Raw genomic sequence first — 20,874 nt, 5'->3', positions numbered from 1 at the left:
CAGTTTTTTTCCGTGTCAGTCGGTGAGAGGACATTCAGGTCAAAGGGCAAAGCTGAAAATGATTTCTGTCCATTTAGGTGCCATGGAATTACCGGTCATATGCGGCATACCTGTACACAGTATATACCATCACAACAAACTATCAACAATTGCTACGCACAGTTTGGTATGGTGATGCACTTCACTCTGGCCGTTTGTCATGTCGTGGTTCACATAGCTGACTTTCCTGCACCTTAGTCAGAGCAGGATAAGCAGTACAAAAAATTAATGGATGTACATTCTGGTTTCATAATTCTACAAGACGCCGGTGGAGGGCTGAGCTGACGAGACGCAGGCAGAACCAATAATCGGATAAAAGACAGGGAATCGAGACAAACATAGGAAACACAATTCCCAACCAAAAGAGGAAATGATCAAATGATTCGCCACGCAAACGGAACTATAAGCTCATAATTGACAGCCAATAGTGTTTCCTACCAATGAAAAACGACTGTTTATTCCACGCTCTCATAGAAGCAACCATTATTTTATATCTTTAATGAAGACAATGTACATATTTGGAATGTTTCTATTCTTTCATTATACAATCTCTTCCTGCAGTTGCCTTGGTTACTACCAAGGCTCCACAGTGCGAAAACATATTTGATTACGTTTGCCAGTGACTAAGACCACTAGACTAGACTAAATTGCGCACTGGCCTGCAGCATGATGACTATTTTTATTTTACTTCTACAATGCCGGCATGGGAAAAAAATGTTCAGATTAATTCTCCTAACCATCTGAGAAATGACAAATTATCGTTTCGTTCAAATATTTAATTCAAGACAGGTACCACTTTTACGGCAATATAAGTACACGTAGAATATGCTTAATGGATTATACAATTTGCCTCATTTTCCATTAACCTCCCATAAAATCTCATGGGAACGTTTTTATCCCTTTTATCGGATTTCCACTTGGACCTTTTTAGCCATTAATTTTTTTTTTTTTTGATATCGGCTTGTCTCTTTTTCAGACAACCTCTTTCCATGTAAGGCCAAACAGATGGCGACATCCATGCCTGCAGCTGCCAGCCAATTCCATCCTCCGCTCTTCGACTCTCAATTCCAGACCCTCTTGTAAGTACACTAACAGTTACAAAGAGCACCTCATCACCCAGAACACATCATGATGCGATGTTGCTAATGAAATCGTTACAGTCACAATTGGATTCATCTCGACAAAAATCATGCGGGGGGGGTGCTGCTGATAAAATGAGATCCAATATAACTGCACCGGGCTTTCCAAAGATCATTTTCGCTCAGCCACTGAGGTACTCATTTGACAATGTGCTGATTATGTTGGTTTTTGCAAGCAGTGGAATCCAACTCACACCACCCCCACCTCCGAAATATTCAAAATGCATCCGAGAGTTTGCAGAAGTGTGTGATCTACAGCTTCTACTGTGTGTTCTTAGACAGGCCAGATCTGTCCCGCCACGTCATTTTATGTGGCCCGCGAAAGCAAATCAAACATGTCCACTTCCATGATGCTTGCTAAAATCTCTACCAAAATTCTCATATTTAATAAATTAGAAACATATTGTAAGCATTTTCTTGTGACCAAACCCCTCATTACAGAAACTTCAACAATAGTTGAATAAATCGTTATTATATGGTTTCAGTCATAACGGCCCTCCAAAGGAAAAGGTACGGGTAACTAAAATGTGGCCCGCGACAAAAATGAGCTTGACACCCCTGACGTATACTGTTTACATATTTTAAACACACACATACATGAAAAAATTTCTTTGGCGAGGGCTGGGGGGGGGGGGGGGGGGGGGGGGGGGGGAATACGACCTTGTGGTTTTCACTTTTCACGGGGGGTTTCTGGTTCCCATTAACCGCAAAAAACGAGGGATTACTGTACCGCGCTAGGTGATGCAACCTTTTGAGCATCATACTTCTAGGACATGTTCCCATGTTAAGTCATTCTCCTTGACGGCGAAATTCCCCTCAGGGAAATTCTGATGACTTTCCCCGTCATCTGTATTCTATCTGTCAAGCTCTGCGGGTGTCCTCACCTGTCGAGTCTTTTTTGTGGCCCATCTCAAATTGGATCCCTCTGTAAAGCTCCCGAGAGATGAGTCCATAGGCCACGCTCATCACCACCCCGGGAATGGCAAATAGGATAAGCAGCAGCAGCACGTACCTTAAAGGCAGGGGGAAGGAATCGGTGCAATTTTCACAGACAACAGAGAGTTCACAACTGCGCAGGTTGAAGACTCGACTCGCAGTATCCTTCGGAAGTGTTAGTATCCACCGTGCGTCTATAGTGGCGCTCAAGTAAAGGAGGTGAGAATTGGCTTGGGGACGCGAAGTGATCTGTGAACATGGACTATTTGCGCATTCTTGAAGGTGCATCTAAACCACCTTGATAAAAACGTTATCTGCTGCAAAGTGAAAAACTGACAGACAGTACTTGACGCACTTAAGTGCTTATAAACACATTTCGTAAGCTTTTATTTACGAACATACTTATCTTTATTCACTATCATAAATTTCCCCCGCTTTCCTACTTACGCACTTCGTCGAATGACATAGTTGTGGACTGTTGTTTGACTTTCAACTTAGTCCCTGTCAGTCAGGGGTCGCCACAGCGAATAACTCGCCTGAGATGTTTGGCACAGTTCCTACGCCAGATGCCCTCCCTGATGCAATCCGCACAAGTTAGTTAAAGTAAACTTACCCGGTACTAAAATATTTGTACTTTTCTTCCCCACTAGACGTGTGACAGGTTTTGAAACCTGTCCATACCGTTCAATTAGATTTTTTTTTTTTTGCGGGGTCTCGTAGTCAGTTTTGTCATTTACTGAGACGGCGAAGTGGGATTCGTCATCATGCCACCGCTGCTTACGGCTTTCCTCCCGGGGATTGCGCGCACCCCCCCCCCCCCCCCCCCAATTTCCTAGCATGTTTATGCACTATACAATGAGTCTGCAAAAGTTTGCTGCGCCCGCCAGGACCTTGAGAGCTATTGGCAACTTGCGCCAGATATGCTTTTCGACTACCACATACTGAGTCAGTTGCTCTTCAAAGAAAAGTCTCTCTGGTGCATAAAAACAGATTCCAAGTAGTCGGTAATAAGCACCAGATAACTTGCATTGGAGAGATTTCCCCACAAAAGTGCTACTGCATGAACAGTAGCACTTTTTATACAAACCTATGGATACACATAATACCAGTTCACTATTGGACTCACCAGGACTGCTTGGCCACGGCAACGGGCCACTTGTGGCGACACTGGTGGGCAGTGGTGTTGTCGGGGCGTGGAAAGGAGTCCAGGTGACTCACCACCGGATACGGAATCATGATGATGATGGCAATCAGCCATGTCGCGGCAATTACCCGGTAAGCATGGGAACGAGTCTGCCACACCCGGGACTTCAGGGGGTTACAAATGGCGCTGTAGCGCTCAATCGCTATGGCAACCAGGCTAAAGGTAGAGATGCTCACTGATATACCTGTGGGAACATAAAACCTGATTTTAGAAACGCACAACGGCATCCACGGGTGCTTATCACTACTCTTGAGGTTTGGTCCATTCTAAAAAGTAACAAAAGGCTGCAAGTGATATCCGCAATCGAAGTGGGAACAAAAGCAAAGACGCGGTAGTGTGTTTACAAAAAACATATGCGAAGCGGAGAGGCAGGGATGGGTATCTGTTGAAGAGGAAATCATGTTGGTCTCAGACTCTGATCCCATCTGCCTTTTCCCTCCTGACAAGACCAGACGGGAAATTACTCTTTACCTCTTTTATCCGCGTACGTCAAAATGCAAACTGTGAATGTTTGTTTGGGTGTGCGAGTCAGAGGTGAAGCGTGTCGTCAAATCCAACTCTTCCCCCAAGAAAGTCTCTTCTATTGTCAAATGCCGCAGGCGCAACTTTTTGTTCCACTCCTAAACACTGACCGGCACGGCTCCACAGTCTTCTGAGACGCAATATAAGGATCGTATCAATCACAAAACTTGTACCTGCAGTGATGTCATTTATTATTTACAACGGGAGAAGTAATCAATTGATTCCCTGCTGAATTTGGAAGGTTTTTCACCAAGAAGTCACATGGAAATTACATCTTGAAAGTTATTCGGCAGCCACTTGGAAATCCCACGCTTCAGCTCTCTACTCCGTGACCTTTCTAGACTTCTTATTGAGACACAGCTTTGATGCCTTGACAGTATGTTTTGGGCCATCGTCATCCCAGAAGACACCTCTTCAGTCTTCTTGCCAAGGAAAATGTGTATTTTTTTTATTTTTAATACTCAAGATTTTACATTATTGCACATGGCTGCCTTCAATGGCCCCTCAATGCGGTAAAACTGCCCCAAACCAACATTTACATCTCCATGCTTGACTGACGGGGGTGGGGGGGGGAATGATATCCTCCGGGTCATACTGATTGTTTTTCCACTTTTCTACACAACAGGTCAAGTCGCTGCCCGATTGCTTAACTCCAAATGTCATCTGACCAAAGAGAGATTTTCTTTCGGAGGCGTTTAGATGTTCGGTTAATTGAGGCCATGTTTACGCTCCAATTCACGGACAACAGCAATTTGGTTTGCTTGAAACATCGTGCGCTGTAGGTTTTTGGCCATTGTTTTTTTGTTTGTTTGTTTTTTTTTTACGGTATTTAAGTCTTGCTAAAATTTCACACGGTCTACAACGGTATCTGTGACGTGCAGTTAAGGGATAAGGCTGCCGTGTCCTGGCAGCTCCAAGGTGCACAACAGCTCGGCCCAGTGTTTTTGTTTTTTGATGGGGATGTTCACGTATTCTGTCAAGGCTTTCTGCAGACGAAACCCATTTTGGATCGCATTTGTGTCCCCTGGCAGAGTCGGCTGAAACTGCCAGGCCTGGCTCCAGACTCGGCATCAGCAGTACTGTTGCTCGATGTTTGTTTGATACACCTAATTCACGAAAATAATTTATTGTAAAGCGAAATATGACACAGCACATTCTGTCTTTCTATCTGTCTCTCTGTCTCTGTCTCTCTCCCTGTCACATTTTTCTCATGTTTAGTCGCGTTTTACTTGAGTTCTATAATCTGCACCATGAAAGCAATTTTTTTTCTGGACAGTTGACGGTCTATTCTGTCTCCCTGTGTTGTAAACACAATCTAAGACGGGTCTGTGCACGTTTATTTTTGAGCTGGGGCACTGCAAGATTTCCGTCAATGTGTCACATACTATTTTTAATTGCCGTCAGATCCTTCTCAGGCCCCTGCCGTGGTGCTTCTCTTTCTGTTCATCACAACCCACAACTTGATGCAAGATCTTGCATGGAGCTCCAACGGAGGGTCAGTTTTTGTGTGGCACTTTTTGAATAATGTGGCGGTGGTCATCATCTTTCTCCAGGTTGCTAATCTTGTCCATTACGTCTTTTGACATAGAGCTCATTAATCTTGCCCGTGGTTGCATCGAGAATGGAAAGGAAGAAATGTATTCCTAGAACAGGTGAGTTGTTTTTTGCATATGTTATAATAAATTTTGAAATGCAAATCAATAACAACCATATATCGATATTTCTGTTTTCTTAACCATCCCCCCCCCCCCCCGTTCCCTTGACTCATCTCACCCATGAGGTAGGTTACGATCTTGCACATGATGGCGCCAAAGATGAAGTCCTTGAGGATGCTCGGGATGAGGCTGAAGGGCATGCAGAATACGACCAACATCAGGTCGCTGACGGCCAGCGACAGCAGGAAGGTGTTGGTGACGGTCCGCATGCGCTTGTTGACCGTCAAAACCACAATGATCAGCAGGTTTCCGAACACGCTCAGGAAGAAGATGAGGGAGTAGAGCAGGATGATCAGCGTGTGGTCGTAATCTAACGCCGACGAAGACACAAACAAGGTAGGATGTTAGAGTGTGAAGATCTTTTTGTCTTGTTCAACTCAATTGTTGGCTCATCTTTCGATGACGATCATCACAATCGATTAGGTGTCGTTATTAATCCGAGCAGGCTACAAAATGCAGAAATGTGTAATTACGATACATAGCATACTGAGACACGTATTTGCTTATTTACATTCTTGGTCTTACTTACGTATGCCTCTGGGGGGGGGGGATCATATGTCGGTGACACTTTGTAACGCAGTTTGTGCAACTCAAAGTACTCAAACCTGATTTATTTGGGTGGCGGTCATTTCCATGACTCTCCTGCAGCATTTCTTAAGTGGAAATAAAACAAGTTCAAGCCTTACAGTCGACTCATTCAACAGGGGTATCGTATTTGTTAAGATTGAGTGGTAATTACGCCCTCATCGATTCATTTTCAGAAACTGATTTGGCCTCTCAAAATTGTTCCTTGTAGGCATTAGCAGGCAAACACACGCATACTGAATAATGGCCACATTTTCTTCCCTGGACCACATGGGATGCAAATAGTATGTGAAATGCACAGATGGCGGCGGGCTGCGGAGCTTGCTTATCAAAAAGCATCAAGGTCCAGGTCAAGCTTTGAGAACATTTTGACTGGCTGCAGCTTCTGTATTTGCTTTAAAAAAAAAATACAAGTTGACAGATGATGTGTCACACTCATGATCGACTTATCGTTCGAAAACCAAAATGGACATCATAATTTTTTTTTTAGTTTGAGTGTTTTTTTTTTTTTTTTTAACATGAATTAGTTTCAGTCGTGCTCCCCCTTTCCTCTCTCCCGCCGGTCAACTTGCTTGACACTGTGGGAGGCGGGACAAGTCATGTTTTTCAGTTGCCGGCTTCGATAGATAGATCGATTGAGTCCATCGTTACATCTCGACCTATCTTGCCACTTACATATTCACTTGCCGCGTGTAGTATGAAAGCAGTGTGAAAAATGTGCCGGCAGGTGATGGGATGGAAAAGATGTTTCTTTCATTTGGTTCTTTTTCCGCCATGCTGGACAGAATATGCTGCCCAGGCTTCTGCCTAATCGAAGACAATTAGCTTTCCTGTGTGCCGCCTGACTGTTGATAACTCTCTCAGTACATTTACATGAAAAGGTGACTCAGGAAATTCTCAATCGTTCCTCTGCTCAAATATGGTAGAATGAATCCAATTTTTTAATGTGCTCCATTCACTGGCTTATTTTTTATTCTTAACTGTGCAAGCATAACAACGGACGACAAGCACAAGACTATTTAAGTTATAATGATGTTGGCGTGTGGCCCATGTTTGACTCCAGTACTTGCTTTAATTTCCCCAAATTAGCAAAATGCCGTTTGGTTGAGGCACACAGTGACAGTACTAATTCCAAGTGCAATGTATTTAGGAGTTCCTGTAATTTTTTTTTTGGGGTGGGGGGGCGGGTCACATTTGGTGAACATATTTGTACAAATAACAGACAGGATTTTACACAATTTGGCTATTGTTGTGGTCTTAGTTCGCAGCGGTATATAGCTGCACTGTCATACCAAGCGCTGATTTGCTTGGATTGAGTAAGATAAATCAATGTTACAATTATTTCTCTGTAATGCCATTCATTTATTAACTGAGGCGCTTCTCCTCACAAGGGTTGCGGGCATGTCCGAGCCCGTCCCTGATGGCTTCGGGCTGTAGGCGGGCTATACCCTGAACTGGTTTCTCCATAACGTTTATTTTCAAATACATCAGATTGTGCAGGTGTACCTAATCAAGTGTCTGAGTGTCGCGTATCACCCAAACCATCTTCTCAGTGTTTGACGTATTGTGGCCACAACCGTTGGGGCAGCACGATGGTCGAGCGCTAAAGTGCAATTGGCTGACGACCAGTCCAGGGTGTACTCCACCTACCGCCCAAATTCCTACATACATCTCACCCGTGACTTTAATAAGATGCTGCAGTTTCGAATTTATGGATTTACAGTCTGCCATGGAAGCAAGTGGCTTTTCACTGAAATCCAAGTGTCAAACCCTACATCGAAACTTATTTTTATTATTCAAATCATTTTAATCTGTTGTCCTTGATTTTGGGCGATGGGCTACCAGTCCAGAGTATACCACGCCTCTCGCGCATTCAATCAGTGAGCCGCGATCCTAGATAGTATGTGCGGTAAAGATGACTGATGACTGGTTGTTAATCTGGAGCGTTTCGTTCCATGTTCTTTTGCTCTATTTATGAATGACCCGCTACTAGGGGAAAAAAAACATCCAATGACATCTCCTTTTCCTTTTTTCATCCAAGCTAAGATTAATTGTGGGGAGAGGCTTTTATAAGACACGCACATAACTTGTGGCTCAGTTCATAATAGAGTTCATTGTCTGCCCATGAATATTTAACATTTAATCAGCTTTTCCCATTCAAAAAATCTGACATTTTATGAACGATGAATTATTCTCTCGCCGCCTGTCTGATAAGTATGCAGCACGGCACTTTCTATTCCGGTTGGCTCTTGTGTCAGCGTGCCTATGTGAGGGTGGGGAAAAAAAAAAAGAAATCTGCCCTTGCTCCTGTAAGGCTGAGGTATTGGTAAATGTCACCACGAGTGTCTTATCCAGCGCCGCAAATGTCACCTCAGCTGTGTCACAAAGCTCAACGGCAATCCACAACAGTTAATGGAGGATGCTGAAAACCTCTTCCCGACGACAGACTGTTGGAAGTACGGCCCTTCTTGCACTTGCTTCCAATTGAAAACAACATTGAAAGTTGCGCAATCAACACGGCAGATGTAGCAAATATTTGCTTTCACAAAGATAATAATGCTCAGTTTTTATGCAATTAACCCTTTCAGGGACAGCGGTTACTACAGTGGACAGCTGCCCGTGTGATCAGGTTACAGGGTGCATGAAAGGACTATGTGATCATTACCTTGCGCGTTTTTTAAATATTTTGGCTACTTTACTCAGTGTCATGAGAGCGTCGTTCACCTTATTAAAAACAGCTCTCGGTGCTCTAAGCTAAAACATTTTTTTTTTGGTTTAACAGTATGAACATTGTTGTATTGCAGCAGCATGAAACTGAGGGATGTTTCTTAGTATGTTCCCCTCTTTGGTAGATGAGCCTCAACCTCTAAGGTTGAACACAATCAGTTGTGTCATTCGGGCGCTTCGTGAGAAAGACGCGTAGCTGATGGTGGCACGGGAATTGCATGAAATGCTCCATATCGAGGCTTTTGAGGTCAGCGGAGTGAAAGTGAGTTCTGCCCCCTCGCCCCCTTTCTCATCTGAGTAATGCCCTCCTGTTGATGCTTGATGAATTGCAATCAGCCCTCATCCTGGATAGCTCATCAACATTGTCATTGACTCGCTAAAGACCTCCTCACTCGTTTGCACTCCGCGAGACAGCGATCCAGCCAGGCCACTTCATTTGATGTCTGCATGACTGCCGAAGTGTGAAATGATGTTCACTGTGGCAGTTGGCTGTGTGCCTTCAAAACACCTGCACACCCCTCTTTTTGGTTCAAGTTTTGACGCTCAGCTAGCTAAACGTAGGAGCAGTGAAGTCAAGTTCTCATTATGAATTAGACAATCAGCGCATGCTGTCGCAGGTTTCAACATGACCCATTAAAGTCCCCGAGAAGAAAATTGAAGTACATCTTTTTTAAATACGCGGCACCTTGTTGGTGATTGGATGGATGCTGCATATTGACGGGTCTGGAGATAAATGCGCATGTGTCACAATGCTAATCTTGACTGCACCTCGCCTCGGTAAACTCCATAAATGAAGATGATGTGTGTAATGGACAAGGAAGAGAGGTTGGCGGCCGTGAGCCGGTGGGGCATTATTTCAGGTGTGACTGAGCCAGTGATACTCAGAGCAGCTGCGCTGGGTCTGATATCCTCTTGAATTCTTTTATATAGGTACGATATAGTGTCTGAAGGGAAAACTGGGGTCTCTATTTAATGTCAGACAACAAAACATTTTTTTAATTGCCGACATGATTCAAAGATGTGAGCATAGTTGATGTTGCATATTTGCTAGCCGGTAGACCCGCCAACATTCCGAGGCCTCGGTAGTTATACCATGCGTGAGCACTGTATGAATCATTTACACCAAGTCAAAAATAATCCGGATTTTAGGTACCCAGTGTGTTTTGTTGGCAACGCTGAAATTTTGTGTTGAACAGCAAGTGCTCTAGTTCGCCTCTTCCAGTCTTACTGAGACCGAGGCAGTGCACCAAGCTGGTCACACTCGTCAAAACAATCCAATCTATGTGTATTTGTTAAGCACTTCAAAAGCACAGTGCACCAAAATGCTTTAGAGAGCAATTAATGACAAAATAGTTTGCATAAAAGACAAAAGTAGATGAATAAGATAAGAAAACTCTTATTTGTCTCACAATGGAGAAATTCCCAATTCACAGCAGCAAAATTATGAAAGGGAGAAATAGAAGAACAAAAAGTATATAAATTATAAAATACAAATATAAGCATATTAAAAATGGGTGAGTGGGGGTGAGTCCAGGTTTTCAGGTCTGTCTATTTAATAGCCCAATAGAATAAATAAAATTACAAGACAAATGTCAGTCATAAAAGGAGCAATAAAATCAGCACGAATAAAAATAAATAAATCATAAATAGGTCAACATCCGATCGGATGTCAGAGACCACGAAAAAGCGACGAGTTTTTAAGTGCTATTTAAAAACGGTTGGTCCACAATTTTGGAGCAGAAACTACAAAGGCTCACTGCTCTCGAAGCTTCCCCTTGGTTTTTGGCTCAGTCAAGACCAGCTTGACCTGTCATTGTCTGTCAAGAATATTGTTTCAAATCAAATAAAGAGATTTTAACCCTTTCAGGGGACAACGGTTACTACAGTGGCCATCTTATCATGTTATCAGGTTACGGGGTGCATGAAAGGGTTCAAATGAATCCTGAAGTGCACTGGGTGCGAGGGATCTCAGGGTAAGATGATGGAAATGTACTTGAGTCAACATGTCCAAGTTAAGACGCGCACCAGCTATTTGTAAGCGACTCATGGAAGATGTACTGACAAGCTCACAGAGTCCACACTATTCGTCCAGCCAGGTGCTGATAATGCCACATAGACTCTTGTTTCAAAGTGTTGACTTGAAAGAATTGGCTTGACTTTGGCCAGCTGCCTGCAGGGACTTAACTCCTCTCATCTGGCTCTCAAATTTCGGTTCAGCATCCAACTCGACAGCAAGGTTTGAGATTGTCATCTTATTCAGAGTGGCCAAGGAATTTAATTCTACCATGGCGTTCTCAGCTACGCCGCCCAAAAATTAAAAAACAGCTATTGTCATTGTAACTTAAACGGTTTAGAGCCAGCCATGCCATTTATATGAAGACACCTCGGCAATATAGTGGGAGAATGTCCATTATCCCTTTTTTTTTTAGAGTTACATAAATGTGGCTATTGTCCATGTTAAAAGAAAAAGGAACTTTCTGATTCAGGATCCAAGTGTAATAAAGTAAAAGTGGGCCGAGAACTGAACCCTGAACCTGGAGTTAAGGAATCCAATGTTCTTGAGCATTCTTCAAGCAACATCAGACATGAACACGCCTCTGTTCTGACGTCGTTGCTATCGCAACCTGCCATGCGGGTCAGGACTGCAGCCAAGTCTAAACAAGGCCAGATACCATTTGGCCACGATTGTGGACAGTCAGCCGTAAAAATCAGATTTGAGGAGGAATCTAATTGGAACCCGATATGCCTGCAGTCTCAACGCAGCCTATGTATCAAGTGTGCTTGAGCACTTCCTCCAAAGTCCACTTGGGAGACGTGTATTGTAGTTAACACATTCACTCCCAAAGACGTTTTTAAACGTCTTTTCAGACTTGGTCTTGAATTGGCTGGTACTGAATGAGTTAAACACTGTATGCACTCAGCAGTCAAAACAATGTGGATTTAAGGTATCAAGCGTATTTGACCATGCCACAGATTAGCTGGATACGTGACCAAGTCCACCTCTTCCGGCCGGTGCTGAGGCCTGGATATCGTACCAGGGAAGAGCGTGCTACAAATCACTTGCACTATTCAAACCAATCCACTTTCGAGGTATCTATTGTTTGAGCAAGTTATGAGCAACAATAAGAGACTCTTGCTGTCAAGCGTGCGTCGGCGTCATATGAAACAAGACGACAAATTTTAACTATCAAGTGAACTTCAGCATGGAGCCTATCTCAACTGCGCCGATTCCTTGGAAGTGTACAATGCGTGATCACAGTATGAAACGCCTATACCAGTCAAAACAATCCAGGCTTTCGGTAATGAATGTGCTTGAACATGGCATAGATTGCCCACTGTAAATGAGTCGGACAGACCCTCAATCGAAGAACATCTGTATTCATGAAGAGACAATTGTTTGCATTCATTTGTGGTTTTCCCCACTCTGACGCCACCTGCTGGTTATGCTCACATACCCTGAAGATGAAGTGTGTCAGTCAGACTGCTTTCTGATCACCTTTGCAGCCAAAAGGTTCTCCACCTATTTGTGAGGCAACACAAAATCCTCTGGATTGCTTCAACTGCTTGGCATGCCAACACCAGACTTAAGTTGATTGCTTATAGCGCTATGCGTTTGACAGGCTTCAACTTTTGTCCCCCGTCAAGTGAGACATTCTATAGGAGGTGGGAGCTGAAGATGCCAAGTGAGTAAAGAACCAGTGAGACAGGTTTGAGAAAGGCATCGGTCGTTTGAACAGCATGAAGCGTTGAATTGAAAACGTGTTGTCTTTGTCGACACTCCTAATGAAGGTACTTCATTTTGTGCAGTGACTCACGCACACACACTTCATTAGCACACCATAAAGGAGGGCCAGTTAGAGTTTGATTAAAAATAGCATGATATGGTTGATAAAGTAGCATTTTGTCTGTTTTCTATATCACAAGACTGCACATAATTGTCAAGCAGGGGGTTGGAAATCTATGGCCCTTACGACCGATTTAACCCCCCCCAAAAGAAAACGAATAAAACCTTATCAGAATCAATCAGTATATTTTTAGCCCCACTACTACTTTCCTTCACTAGGGTACACCCTGAACTGGTTACTAGCAGGGTACATAGAGGAAAACAAACATTCAATTCTCGTCGAGACGCAATTCAATTTTCAATCAACCAAGTTTTCGGAATGTGGCAGAAAGCCAGAGAGAAGCACGGCTAGAACATGCCAACTGGCCCAACTCCAAAAGGAAAAACCATGTCAAGATTTTAACCCAGAACCTCTTGACTGTGAGGCAGAAGTGCCAACCACTAACTCGCTGTGCTGCCTTCATTCATCTGACCGTTGCATTATTTTTTTCACACCTTTAGTATTTCCCCGGGGGTACTAAAAAGCTGAAATTGCCCGTGACAGGAAAACTCTTCCCTACTGCAGAAGCGTGACTATGTCACAGTCCAGATGTGAGGTCAGCTGATCAGCTAAATCCCTCTCAACAGCCAGGTTTCATTTGCACTCTTACGCCTCACGCCACAGCGGCGGCTACATTTAGGGCTTCAAAATAATGGAATTGCTTTCTGCATGATACTCAATTTGGCTATTTGAGATCGTGCAGAGCTACAGTTCCTCGGCATCGCACTTGTTTACCTTGGCAGAATTTGTCTTAAAAATCTGATTTTTTTCAATACAAAAGAAAAAAATATGCATGAATTGTTTAGATGACTTGCAAATTTCAATATTCTTGACAATAAATCTTGTTCAATATGTCAATATCAATTCAAGAAAATTATAAATGAATTCATTAAAATATGTAGGCCTATATATAAAATACATCATGAATTCTGTGCAAAATATTAGAATGGAGCAAATGAAATGCAGTAGTTTCAAGCGACAGATGTGTATCCCTTTCAGAAATTATGCCATCATAATTATTTTCAAGTACTTTGTGTTATACCCGCCAGCCGCAATATTGTGAATGCTTGCAATATACTGTATGTATCATTATTCTGCCTTGATGGTGGCAACGCTGTTCAAGTTGGAATGAGTCCGTCTGACAAGTCTCTATATTCCTCTGTTTATTAATGTGTTTTATGGTTACTAATATATTTTAGTAAAATGCATCATACTGATATATAAAATTTTGACGACGACAGTGTAACCAAAAAGTTAGAGGAAGTTCTTAGTATGATTCAGTATGAACACTGAAAATGAATACCTCTCTGACAGCGTCAATCAAAATTCTACTACAGTATTGGGTCTCATTCTGTTCTGCAAGTGGTTACATGTTGTGGCCGGTGAACGGAAGTAAGAAATTGCGTTTGAGTGAGTTTAAACGTTAACAGTGGTGACTTGAAATAAAATGAACCTCGGGTTTCTTTTGAAATCGTGACGTCACAGTGCCACGTACGTTCTCCACGTTTCCCCCCAACTTCGATTTGTCTTCTCACCCTTTGGCCGCACGCCGCGAGGGGTGAGCGCCGTGGAGATGTTGCCGCAGCTCCGGTTTGAAGCGTCCGCGTTTCCGTCCTGCGCCACAAAAACGCGTGCCGTTGCACACTCCCCGGACGTCTCGTTCGGCGCTAACGAATCCATAATTCTTCAGTCAATTCGCATGTACTGGTAAGAAGTTATAAGTGCTCAAATTCCAAAATGTTGCCACGCACACTTGCATCCATAACGTACTTCTTGCCAAGTTCTTGCTTGGGAGGGAGGAAAAAAAATTCACTTTCCTTGCAGCTGCTTGTCTCTGCGTGTCAAAAACGAAGGGAGAACCCTGCACACTGCTACCTTGTCACTTAAGTGAATCTCGAGGGGGGGGGGGGGGAGAAAGAGAGAGAGAGAGGAAAAAATGCCTCGTCGTTCCCGTGTGGTAATTCCACGACAACCTTCTAGTTGAGAGTCCATCTATTTTCTAAAGCTACAGCGCTTCATACAAGGAAATCTGTTCAAATAATTTATCACTTCTTGTTCTGTGCCTTAATTCACTCCAGATGTGTAGCTTCATTCTGTATGGATTGACCGGCTATAAACCCCTGGAGTGGAATTACATGCACACTATCGCCTCTCTGTGGCCACCATCCGTAACTGCATGTCATTTTGTAAAGTTTGAAAATCGAAATGATGGTCATTGCACATGTCACAAGTACAGAGCAACTAAAATAATTGTATTACTGATGTTCAATACAGTTTTCATTCTTTGAGCTTTCACCAATGATTAATATTGCGACCTTTTAATACATATATAATGCCATTTAATACAAAGACAAAAAAATGTGAACAAAGACTTACTCCGGATTTATTTATTTTTTTTGCCCTAAGTATCGGCAGCATCCAATGAGAACCTGCTACCTTAAAATAAGGCCAGTATCAGTCCAATACAATATCTGGTACCGGTGCTCACCCATCCCAAATTTTACAGTTTCAACCTCTCTAAGAAACACACAGGCTCAGTGTGGGATCTGGAAAAAACACCTTATCCCATAATGACATGACCCCACAGACCTCTTTTTTTTCTTCCACTTGCTTGGGAGGGTTTTTACTTACAGTTCCCAATCATGCATATTTATATTTACCACCACAACTTTCAACATCACAAAAAGGGTTCCAAAAGATAAACCCAGGTTGCAATCTGAAATGGGTGGCATCTCGTCATGCTCTTCTTCTTTTTGCATCTAATCTAAGCATCGCTGGCAGTTGGGGGTCAATTACACAGCCACTTGCTTCACTCTGTCCAGAACAAATGCACATACTGGCCCTGACCCCACTGAGGTTCTGTGCTGTTGTGGCGTAACAGCATTAATGTCAGTGTGTTTCCTCCTTTGGAGATGCATGCTCATGCAATCTTATTGACCGAACAAAAAGTGCAATCTGTTTTAGATCTTGATTATTGATGGATCGATTTCACATTTAAATGGATTCAACAAGAATCTTGTTCTTTTCTAAAGCCTTTGCGCATTGATTTCAAATGAAAAGTATCACAAAAGTATACTAAAGTAGAAGACAATGTGTTGCATTACACTGGTTGACTTGACCACCGTATAATAACAATAAAATACAATTATTCATATTTTGCAGAGGGAACAGGAAGGTGTCAGCATCGTGATTGCCACCCATTTGTGTTTTATGAATTTTGCTGGGACTGACGATGACTCGCATGATGATTTAGGTGTAGTGTATCGATTGTGCACATTTAATATTTGTACTTCTACTTGGTGATAATGATTTGTGTCAGAAATGATTCATGACTTTTATTGTGTATTATGTTGCAGTGTGTTCTGTTTCCTGTTCTCCAGACAAAGAACACTTTTTTTTTTCCTCTGAGGCCCGTTTGAACATTTATAAAATTGTAAATATCTGACCGAACGTGTTTCTTGTTATTTATTTATTTTAAGCATTTGTGTTTTAAATGTTTAGGGCTATTTTTCTTTTGATGTTATTTCTTTTTAAAATTTCTTGACAGCCAGATATGTACAACTTATCACAACTTAATGGACGGTCTGTCTCCTCTGTGCCACACATTTGGGTGGTCAACGTGTTGTGATATTATTTCTAAACAGGGGACCATCTGCTTGGTCTGGAAACATGTTTTGTTTTTTGTTTTTTAATGACAGGAAAAATTAGAGGGGAGGGGATGGCCCAATATGCCTCTACTCTAATCATTTTTTTCTCCTGTGCTTAATTGGCTGTCTCAGCTAGGTCATGTGTCGAGCCACTTAGCCCAGATAAACAAGTCATGGGAGGATGCCAATCTGGATGAGGAGCGAGACTAGTGTTTCCCTGTCCGCGGCTGGTAATCACGAAATGCGCTGATGACTGCTGATTAAGACACGTTGGAGATAAATCAGTTCTAGTGTGGCATTTAGCAAGTGGCATGTCTGCAATTATTTGTTGGGAACACGACTGCTACAGTCAGCTCACGGAAAAGCATCCATCTTTTGGCCGGTGCATTTCAAGACCGCCCTAATGGAGGGTGCACACATCAGTGCTAGGCAGAGCTCAAGAGGATTTTGGGTCCCTTAGCACCAACCTGCACACTTCTCTGGTGCTCGCTAGCAGAGACTCATACACTAAGACGTGGACTTGAGTCTTTTTTTTTTTTTAATTCACACACCAAGACAAGTATAAGCCATTCTCTGTTGTAACACAAGTGGAGCGTGAACATGGTGTGATACAGACAACAGCAAGGAGGCTAAAAGTGTTGATCTTTCCATCAGCAGCTACGCGTGCTTGTCAAATGTACAATCACCACACTTCCCTGAAGGCGTGTTGTTGCCGAACATTCCCGGTCGGTGATGACGTTCATTTGAGGCATTTATGCTTTTTAAAAACATAAATGTGTATGGGTTTTTTTTTGTTGTTGTTGTTGGTTTTTTTTTTTACATGTGCAGAGTACATACTATATGACACCAAATGGGGGCCACATTTCCTTTTGGTGTAATATATCCCCAAAAGAAAACTCCACCAGCAGCAACTAAATAAACCACCGTAATGCCAGTGTATAGTATTTCATGTGACTTTGACATCCCAGACCCTTGTCTGTTTTGTGTAGTCCATTTTGTACAATAATTTCTTGTTATGAACATTGCTACATAAATGTTTTTTTTTAAGAAGCAAAAGACACTACATCTTGTGCTTTTGAATGTGATCCGATGCAGCAGTCTTTCATCATTTGTAAGGCTGGATCTCCCAGGGAATGAAGTTTATTTGGAAACTTATTTGTACGTCTCCTGTAATTCTCTTAAGTGACTCTGAAGGGTGCAGTTGCTTCCTTGCATACAAGCAAATACAGTACATACGTTTTCCCCCTTTGTTTCAGTAACGGACTGCGATGATTAAATTAAAAGGACATGCAGTTTGAGATTTTTTTTTTTTTTAAGCATTGAGAAAAATTAATGCTGTATGTATACGAATCAAGTACAACAAAATCAATACAACCATGCAGCCAATTAACAGCATTCACAAACGGATATAAAATAAGCAAATGGAATGCTATCCTGTTCTGGTCACGTTTGATTGACAGGAGTCAAAGCAATTTAACACTACAGCGTTGACGTAACCGATTTCTCGAAATTGGAATATCTTATAAGCAAATTGCCTGTTTTTTTTTCATTGTTGTTCAGTAGATAAAGTGCAAAGGTGACTGGGATAATGTTTTAAGGTCGAAACGCGAAAATACAAGTGAAGGTGAGACAGCTAAGTTAGATGAGTTAGAATTATCAAATTATGTAAAGTTCGATATTCACGTCATGTAAATACAGGGTACTAGGTTTGACGATTATGATGGCGCGCCCGTGGGTGAGGGGGGTAATAGAAGTGCTATTTAAAAATATATATATCTTTTTACTCGCGAGGACATGACAAACTAAATCATGATGTAAACTTCCGGAATTCAACCGACTACGAGGTGTCCACGCACCTCAACGCGTCCTCTCCTCAATATCCCCTTCCTAAATTAAACATTATTCTTATTATTACTTTTAAACGGAACATTAATAGCAATGTCAGATATCGACTCTGACGAGTTTGACGAGGAGCGCAATAAACTCGGGGTGAGGACCTAGACAATATTTGTGACTCGACTGTTTTGTTATTGTTAGGTAACCTGGGTAACGCCACTGAAATGGCATCCATGCTAGCTGACGCCGGTAATTTCATGATTTAGTTGCATTATTGTATTTGTTCCAGGAATACGAAGGGGACCGAAATGAGGCTGGAGAACGACATGGGATGGGTAAAGCTGTTCTGCCGAAAGGAGACGTTTATCAAGGACGATATGAACGTGGGAAAAGACATGGCAAGGTAGGATTAGCAATTATCAAACGATGTCGTCAATCTGTCATGAAAACTGTAAAGAGTCGTTTGTTTGTTGAAAGTGTAATTAATATTTCTCAAACATGGGCTGCATTGTGCACAAGTGGTTGGATGGCCACGTCACAGTCACCAGGTTCTTGATTTGAGTATCAGGCCTGTGTGCACATGTTTCCATGGTTAAGGCAAGATGCTAAATTCTCAATAGATATGAATGAATGTATGTCTATGTGTACTGCAATTTTCTAGCGACCAGTCCAGGTTGGAATGCACCTCTTGCCCAAAGTACACTGGGATAGACTCCACATCATCCTAACGAGGATGTTTTAGCCCTTTTATGCCAACGTGCCAAATTTGGTAACCTCAATTTAAGTCGAAATTACATTTGTCATGATAAGGTACGAGGATCATGTAATTTTTCCAACCAGTAAATACAAATAACAAAAATTAAATTGTTCTTGTTTATATGTGTCCTGCGATTGTCTGGCGACTCAAAGTCAGCTGGGATGAGATCCAGCTCACGACAAGTCGTAATGACGACATAGGAAATAAGTGGATTTTGCAAACGTGACCTCTGTGTTTGGATGATGAATATCATGACTATCAAATCGAACCATCAATGACAATGAATGCTCCCATCACTTCGAAAACTTCAAGTAGCATTCAGAATTGCTGTCCACGTGTGTGTTGCTGATAGGGCACATACCGCTTTGTGAACGGAGCGAGATATGTGGGAGACTACCTCCAGAACATGAAACACGGACAAGGCATCTTCTACTACCCAGATGGATCCAAATATGAAGGTATGTCAACACTTACAGCACGTGCGTATGTGCGTATATTGTAATTATTAACAAATCGTTCCCTCATCTGCTTATCTCACAGGCTCGTGGGCCGAGGACTTGAGACAGGGTCATGGTGTTTACACATACTCCAATGGGGACACGTACGTTGGAGAGTGGCTAAATCACATGAGGTACTTCTTCAAGAAGCGGTGGGAGGCGAGCGTCCGTAAACATAAAGTATTCTACTCGTGGCAACGGCGGTTATGTCTTTGGCACGTGAACATATCAACAAACACAAGGACCCCCATTTCTACTGCATCAACAACTTCCCAGAGAATTTAAACGCCGTAAGCAAATGCTAATCTGTGCATTCAACAAAACCCAGGACAGCTCTGCTTTCCTGAAAAATCCAAATTTGCTGATGTCACATGTCGAGCTTGGTGTTACTTTTTCACATGAGAACATTTTGCTGACATATTTTTGATAAAGGCACGGCGAGGGCACCTATCGTTACCATGACACCGGCTCGGTGTACACCGGGATGTGGGCGAATGGCAAGATTGAGTCTGTCGGAGAGTTCATCCACGCCAACCACAGATACAGCAGTAACTTTGTCAACAATAATGTGAGTTCTGGTTCTAGTCAATTCTTTTAGGTGTAGTTGCAAATTGAAATGACATTCAATACATTCCAGAAGATACTCATGCTCACTTTTGTGTGCCAATCAAATACCTTGACATGGTGCGCGGTCACCACAAAAGACATCTTCTTGGTCATGGGTCAAATTGTCAATAATAATCAAGTTCCCTGTTGTTGTTTTTGTTTTGTAGCCATTTGGTCCAGGAAAGTATGTGTTTGACATTGGCTGTGAGCAGCACGGTGAATATCACCAAATAGAGCAGGTAATAGCATGAACAAAACCAAAAAAAAACAACACATTTACTCATTACATCTGTGTTGTGGCCAAACACCAGCAAGTGCATCAACAACTTCTGTCTCCCTCCAAAAAAAACAAAAAAAAAAAAGTATACTCACTCTCCCTCCACAGGACAGGGCCGAAGGCGAGTGGGGTGAGCCGGGCTCCAGTACGCTTCTCAAGTGGTTTCCAAAATGCATCACGGGCCTTACGTCGCAGGAAGCTGACGGCGAGGGCGAGGGTGAAGGCGAGGGCGCGGGCGTGGGTGAGGGCGAGGCTCCACCCGAGGTTTCACTCGAGGCTCCAGCCGAAGCGTAGCCAGCGACCAACCTTACTATACGCGATACGGTAGAAATTGAAAGAACATACCTGATATGAACAGTACAGCGCGCACATTGAAATCCTTCTCGGCTGTGGGGAAAATACGGCCTTTAGATTTGTACCCATGTTACATTTAGACAGAAATGTCCTTTTTTTTTTTGTGTGTGTGTGTCATCATACAATATAAAGTTTTTTTTCAGGCCTTA

General features: G+C 42.6%; 2 protein-coding genes across 3 annotated transcripts in view; one reads left to right on the top strand and one right to left on the bottom strand.

Moving 5' to 3' along the window:
- Positions 1-14,592, bottom strand: part of cckbrb (cholecystokinin B receptor b) — a 22,715-nt gene extending 8,123 nt beyond the window's left edge. Inside the window, exons 1-4 of the mRNA XM_086124224.1 lie at positions 14,287-14,592; positions 5,614-5,865; positions 3,241-3,502; positions 2,063-2,190 (exon numbers count right to left, since the gene is read on the bottom strand). Coding sequence (XP_085980350.1) covers positions 2,063-2,190; positions 3,241-3,502; positions 5,614-5,865; positions 14,287-14,431 — 787 coding nt within the window. The 5' untranslated portion in view covers positions 14,432-14,592. The remainder of the gene's footprint in view (positions 1-2,062; positions 2,191-3,240; positions 3,503-5,613; positions 5,866-14,286) is intronic.
- On the top strand, positions 992-20,874 carry rsph1 (radial spoke head component 1). Of its 2 annotated transcripts, XM_086124223.1 has the most exons (10): positions 992-1,118; positions 5,245-5,335; positions 5,429-5,492; positions 5,625-5,891; positions 18,524-18,637; positions 19,344-19,449; positions 19,532-19,622; positions 19,921-20,056; positions 20,262-20,333; positions 20,480-20,874. In XM_086124223.1, exons 5-10 carry the CDS (start codon positions 18,566-18,568, stop codon positions 20,663-20,665), a joined length of 663 nt encoding a protein of 220 aa, XP_085980349.1. In that variant the 5' UTR covers positions 992-1,118; positions 5,245-5,335; positions 5,429-5,492; positions 5,625-5,891; positions 18,524-18,565; the 3' UTR covers positions 20,666-20,874. The 2 variants fall into 2 exon arrangements, with proteins under 2 accessions (XP_085980349.1, XP_085980348.1); XM_086124222.1 differs by lacking the exons at positions 992-1,118; positions 5,245-5,335; positions 5,429-5,492; positions 5,625-5,891 and adding an exon at positions 18,228-18,387.

The sequence above is a fragment of the Hippocampus guttulatus genome, chromosome 11, assembly GCF_054856545.1.
Source record: "Hippocampus guttulatus isolate MCC_2025c chromosome 11, RoL_Hgut_1.0, whole genome shotgun sequence".
Lineage (NCBI taxonomy): Eukaryota > Metazoa > Chordata > Actinopteri > Syngnathiformes > Syngnathidae > Hippocampus > Hippocampus guttulatus.
The sequence above is the reverse complement of the archived record's forward strand: the minus strand, read 5'-3'. Positions and strand labels throughout refer to the sequence as shown.